General features: G+C 37.8%; 1 protein-coding gene across 2 annotated transcripts in view; it reads right to left on the minus strand.

The window, feature by feature from the left end:
• ZFYVE26 (zinc finger FYVE-type containing 26) overlaps positions 1–6905 on the minus strand; it is a 3506023-nt gene that overhangs the window by 3490146 nt on the left and 8972 nt on the right. For both annotated transcript variants that reach the window (XM_044074068.1, XM_044074069.1), the window contains one exon: positions 3876–4161. In XM_044074068.1, coding sequence (XP_043930003.1) covers positions 3876–4066 — 191 coding nt within the window. In that variant the 5' untranslated portion in view covers positions 4067–4161. The remainder of the gene's footprint in view (positions 1–3875; positions 4162–6905) is intronic.

A 6905-nucleotide genomic window follows, 5' to 3' on the forward strand; every position in this document is an offset into this window, starting at 1 on the left:
TCATGACTACACATTTGTGTACAATACTTAAACTAAACCTCTACCAAGATTCACTACCAAGCTATATTGGGTCTAGTACATAAAGGCATTCCATTGTGAAAAGAAAATAAGAAAATGCTTCTAAGTCTGCCCATCTGCCAAGTTTTGTAAAGGTCGATGCTAAGATTTTAATGTCTCCAGGTTCAGACCTATGAAGTAATATACGGTAACTTTCCTCCGAATCCCATGTTAAGGAATAATTTCCCTGCATCTCAAACAGTACGTAAAACCACATCATGAAGTTGCACTGCTGAATTATACTCTAAATGTTTGTATTTGTTTTTAAAACCATGCTTGAAGCCAACCTTTCAGTGCTTCAGCAAAATTTGAGACACTGTGTGACGAAGTGGACAAACGTGTACACCATAAGTGGTCAGAAATTGGAATTTGCGTGTGTGGAGCCCCAAATACAGTAATATTAGCACTGTCTACCAAAGACAGAAAAAATAAACTTTAAAATGCAATTCAAAATTGAGTAAAAGTAAAACTAGTTTTCCCGCATAGTACGTATTCCTGTTTTGAACTAAATGTGTGATCGTGTGATCCACGCCACATAAAACTGGGATATAAGCATTTGTAACCCACACATACACACTTGTGCAACAATAAAATATATTGAAAAGATGCAAGGAAAACTAAAGCTGAACAACAACATTGAATTTCTTTCCTTAATCATAATTTCTGTTCAAGCCATGATTGGGTAAAAAGAAAAAACATTAAAAAGCACTTTAGAGCACATATAAAGTTACAGCTTCTTGAAAGAAAAAAGGTAAAATGTGAGAAATGGAAGAAAAAAAGTAATGTGCATAATGTGGGAAGCCCAACATGCGGAAACAAATGGGAGCTCTAGAGGATGTTTTTTTTTTTTTTTTTTGGCGTGGTATGAAACAGTAAGCAGTGCCTGGGACTCCATTGCACATTAGTTCGGCCCTGTACATGGAGTTGTTGTAATGTATCATTATTACACCTAAATGCCAGTAACTGTAAATGTCCCTTTGTGAGATGGGCCTACATAGTGTAGTATGTAGGCCTGTTGTAATAACATCATTGTAGCTAGGTCAGTCTGTGTGTACTACTCCTAAAGCCTGCAGCATGAACTAAAAGGAAGGAGTGGCAGTGACAGGGTGATACTTAGACTGGAAGTGGCGAGGGGGCCCCCAACTTGACATTTGCTGGGGGCCCCCAAAATGCTAACACCGACCCTACTTACAGTATTAATATGGTCTGCACATAGTACTAATGTAACTTACTAGACATTGTGATGCGTTATATCTGAAATGTCCCCTTACAGTATTAAGTTATGTCACTTTTGTATCCATGGTGATTTTCGACCCAGGCCTCTATTGAAAAAGGGCTTTTGCTCATTCGGACTACCCCAGTTAACAAATGTCAAATTAATAAAAATATCCCACTGTTCCAAACAAATGCTTTCTGTAGTGGCACACTTTTTTTATTCCATGTATTAGCAACACTGATATGTACACATTCTATGTAATGGGAGTTTTTCTTCGTTGGTTTACAATGGTAACTGGAACTCGCAAGTTGGTCAACTAGATCAACAAAAGAAACTGATACAGGCAATTACATTTTGCAGGAATTGTTCCTTCCAAATGTCTATATAGCACCCAGCCAGAAACATCACAGCCACACCTGTTAAAGAAACAAATGAGGATAATAAAAAAGCCATTAAAAACATACATAAAATTCCATTTACTGGTACATTAACCCTGAACCCAACCAGCACTAACTGTAAAAATACACACACACTTTGTGACGGATGAGAAGTACAGAGAAGGGGAAAATGTTAGTGTGCATTTCATTTCTAATATGCTTTCATAGTAGAACAAAATTTCAAATGTCCTTAAGTATTTATCTGTTGATTTTCTTCCTATCTAATATTAGCAAGTGCTGACAGGGTGGGAAAAAGTATAAAATTTGTTCTGAGCAGAAAGATCATGGAATTTGGAACTCGTGCCTAATATGGAATGTCATAAACAAGAATTCATGAGATTTTAGTTAGCAAAATGAATGCTGTAGTGTTCTTTTCAACTAGTAGCAGTTTTATGCTTATTACAATAATGTTGTTTGGGTACTTGCGTATTATCGCAACAAGATTTTCTCGGTTGCAAATAGCGCCTACCTGCAGACAAACAAGTGACTGAAAGACTTCTAACTGCTAATCATAGTCACTACTGTCCAAAAAGTTTACATGACTTTAAGGAACAGGAACAATTTAAGAAATTCTCTTCCTGTTTTGCGTGCATTACAGATGCACGTGCGAGTTGTCATGGCTGGTGTTGTACTGTGTGTTAGAATATTTTTCACATGAGGAAAACACAGAGACGCTTAAGTTTGCTTTTGGTAAACTTGGTCTTTGCAAGCAATGTTTTAATCAGTATTTTAAGAACCACTGCAAGCAATGTATTAATCAGTATTTTAAGAACCACTGCATTGTTAATGATTTGACATCATGAGGGTGGATATTCTGCACTTGTACAGATGTCTTTCCATGGTAAACCCCTTACATGTTTCATTACTGTCTTTTAGTCATTTTGCTCTTTACTTAATTGCCCCGAAATGGAAGGGTGTCAGTAACTTTGCGGTCATTTTGACTGTTGCCATTGTAAAATGAAGGCGGAGATAGTATCTGCAGTGTAACTGACATCAGCTAGTATAAAGGCTTTTAAAACGCAGAGGACAATAAGTAGCCGATCTGTTGGGCATTTCTGTAAAACAAGACTTTGAGAAATTGACCCTACAGAGAATTACAGCAGTGCTTCAGAAATACCAAGAAGGTAGTTGTCATATGACTGATAAAGAATAAAACGTTACTTGCGTATAATGTCACTAAATGCCCTGAACCTCCTGCATTTCTTTTGGGAATAATTCGGAAATGTTGAAATAGTTACATATTACAGGTTTTTCACATGTGCTGCCCCGAGAAAGAACCGAGCAGCAGGCGGACTTGAATGAAGAGAAATGCTGCCAATGAAGTACGGCAAGAAAGACGAACAGAACATTTTTAAAATTTTATTGACATTACAGAAAAGACAATGTTGTGGTATAAGGACACACAGACTACATTTCTCCAACATTAACGACACTATTTCAAAATTGTTATGCGCTTTTCCCCAACCGTGAAAATCTGGTTGCGATAATACACAAATACCGTTGTTTGTAATGAAAAAGATATAAAACATGTTGATTCTTGTAACTCATTAAACAAATCTTGATTTCCTATTCTCCCATCTACGCTTCTTTCTATGCAATAAAAAGGTGAATGTTAATCTCTGCTGAACAGGATCATGTAAAAGTTACTTGGTACATTAACAGCTTGCACATATGTAGACAGTGCACACAATATACACACTATGTAACATTCTGGTTTGTGGATATGTATTAATGATCATGTTTACAAACACACATACTTATAGAATAGGAAAAACTATATACACATCCAGCTCAAACTGAAGATGCTTTGAAATAAAAGCAGATGACAAAGGACACCTTACACCTGCAAATATCAGGAGACCTTCAGAAACATCTCAAGATAAGGAACGAACAAAAAAAAAATCAATAAAAACCATAATGCTACAATAAGGATACTTACACCACTACTATCACGCATTGACATTTTTACTCTACACTGAGTAAAGAACTGATGACACAGTATTTGGCAATTAAAGTACAATATCACATGTATTCACAGCTGTGGCTGGGAGGAAGTAACTGTCAGGACAAAAAAAAAGAGTTGCAGCTCAAAAAACGATGCAAGAAATGAACAGGCAATGGCAGGTAATGGGGGGGGGGGGGGGCTTCCAGCTTTCAGAACTTACCTCAGCAGATATGGATAACATACCAAGGCCTGCAGAACGTCTTCAATACCTTCTACTCCAGCTCTATGGCATTGATGAAGTTGTGGCAAGCAAGCCCGGGCTAACTCCCATTCTCCTTGCTGCAGACACTCACGAAAGAATTCAAATAAAAGTTCCAAAGAGGCTTCACCCTCTCTACCAAAGGGGTGCATTTCCTTCCAAATGAAAGTGTCTTGTGCAGATTGAAGCACAATTCAGAATTCTCCTCACTAGCTGGCAGGATTCATGTTTACCTTCAATCCAACATCTGCAATTACAAGTATGTACACAGTTAGTCAAAAGGGACATTCCATCTTCCACAAAATATTGTTCTCTTAACATCTTCCACAAAATATTGTTCTCTTAACAGACTGTGATACACAGTCAGGGCAGATAAAAGTGCAAGTAGAGTTTACAACTTTTTTCAACAGATACAGATCTCAGGGTACAACAGACTTACAGGATAGAGGCGACATGAATGTAGAGTTCTGTACAAAACTCTTAAGTGTGTGTCTGCTTTACATGATTGACATCTCAAATGTTCGACTTTCATATGGCCGAGACCATATGATCGAACATTTGAAACATAGACAGTGTAAAAAAAAACTAAATGTGTCTAGCAGAGGGTAAAGCCCCCCTGCACCCTCTGCTACTTAAATATACCAACTTTGACATCACACTACATTGCAAAAAAGGGAAATCTTCCTGTTCCGCACTGATTGGAGATCTCTATTCAGATCAGTTCAGCTTTTAAAAGCTCGATCATATGGTCTCACCCATATGAAAGTCGAGCTTTTAGAAGTACGACCATCTGAAATGGACCCACGTGTGTATGTGTATACACACATTTTATATATATACACACATACATACACATTATATATATATATATATATATATATATATATATATATATAGAGAGAGAGAGAGAAAGAGAGACATACCTATGTATAGATGCATACATGTATGCACATTTATTTATTCATTTTACATTTAAGTCAGACTGGATGCATGTCCATTTTCAGCGGAGGCCAGGGGAGAAAAGCTCCACAGTTAAATTTTAAGGAAAATATAAGGTGCATACAGAAGCATTCAAATTTACATAGTACACATCCTGGAAAAAACAGAGGTCATTGTTCCCCTCTACTCGTCACTCACTAGACCCATTATAGAGTACAACGCCCCTTTTGGTAAGTACCTCACAAGACATCTACAACAACTGGAAAAGCTGTAGAAATACTTCACAAAGGGGATTACCGGCCTCAAACAGATGCCCTACGCAGACGGTCTACAAAAACTCTATCTTTACTCAGTCACATATCGCCTTCTCAGAGGCAATCTCTGCCTAACATACAAAGCTAAGTCAAATCCAAAGCTGTTGGACATGCTCCACTTAAAGAAATCCCAATCCCTCCAAGCTACTAGGGACCAAACCTTGTCACCACAATAAACAGAACATGCTGGAGAGCTAGATTCCTGTCCCAGAGACTTCCCATGCTCTGGAACAAACTACCTATCTATATCAAACAAAGTTCCTCATCGGCACTCTGCAAGAAAAATCTTGACGATTGGATGGGAAATAGGAATTGCACTCCGGGGATAACGACTGTGGTTCTACTTGACAGGGGCACAGGAAAATAATTTTCTTGGGTGGCAAAATCCAGGGTACCGTTTTGGCTACGCTTATATAGGCCCTAGGGCCAAAAGCCTAGTACCTACCTAAGAACCAAACTTAACATTGACTAGTCACATAGCACTGAAGCTTAAGACAATGTATTTACATAGACTGAACACATCTTTTACAGTTTTAGGTTGAGGCATTACATAATGGTAAAACACTGTTAGTAGGGGTTGCATTTTTTGCTTTATACAGTTGATCTGTGAGCAAGTTAGCCACAGTAGGGAGTATAGCAACAAAGACAGCAAAGATTAGATGTAGCAGGAGAAGAGACAGAGTTGGGAAATTAGATAATGGGTTAAGTAACAAAAGCAGAAGGAGTAAGTATCTCAAGTCTAGAGTAAGAGTAGAGGTGTAAATGGAAAAGCGTAGTAGATAGATAACAGAGTGTCCTAGCAGTGACATATGGATATTGACTAAGGGGTATGAAATAAGAGGTGGAATTGGAAGGAAGATAGAGAACCTGCATTCTTTTGATAATGAAGCTGAAGTCAGAGGGCAAGAGTAAGAGGAGAGGGTGGGTCATCCAGGTGGGGAACATGTGCATATCATCGTGTGCTTTGTGTGTTCTTTTCTTTTAAGAGTCTTTTAAATGTGTTCGTTGAGCCTCCTGAGGTAAAATCAGTAGGTACGGTGCACAAATTTTGCCTATATGGTTAGAGAAGAGGGAGTCACCTGGTGTGCTGCTGGTCTTGGTGACCTTGATACATTTTTTGTCACTAGAGCAAAGTTGTTTAGATTTAGCTTGTAGTTCTAGCAGACTGCCCAGAACTGGAGCTTTGTCTGGTAGTAGGAGATTATGGGCAAAGGAAAGTTGGTGACAATTTAGGAGATTAGGGAATTCAAGCCAGCCAAGTTGTTTCAGAGAATGGCAGTTCTATACATAGGTATATCTACAAATCTGTACACACACACACACACATATATATATATATATATATATATATATATATATATATATATAGAGAGAGAGAGAGAGATAGATATATGTGTGTGTGTGTGTGTGTGTGTGTGTGTGTGCGTGCATATGCAGAGTTTTATTCTGGGTTGAATGATTCTTTAAATCTCAAGTGTGTGCTTAAAGGGGGGCAGTGAAGACTTTTATGCTTCATTCCACAGCTTTACTGTACCACAGTTATAATATGTTTCTGGTGGTCATTGTTTTACAGATCAAGTTTCTATTAGAACAAAAACAGAAATGTTTATAGGCTGATAATTTAGTCTTGCTGTAAATTAGCATATAAGTTGAACCCACTACTGAAATCTTTTCCCTCTCACAGTATTATAATGTAAAGTGGTTTATTGGTAGGGTTGTAACATTAACACTGAAAAAG

Source organism: Protopterus annectens, chromosome 6.part0 (assembly GCF_019279795.1).
Source record: "Protopterus annectens isolate FY-2018-M chromosome 6.part0, PAN1.0, whole genome shotgun sequence".
Classification (NCBI taxonomy): domain Eukaryota; kingdom Metazoa; phylum Chordata; order Ceratodontiformes; family Protopteridae; genus Protopterus; species Protopterus annectens.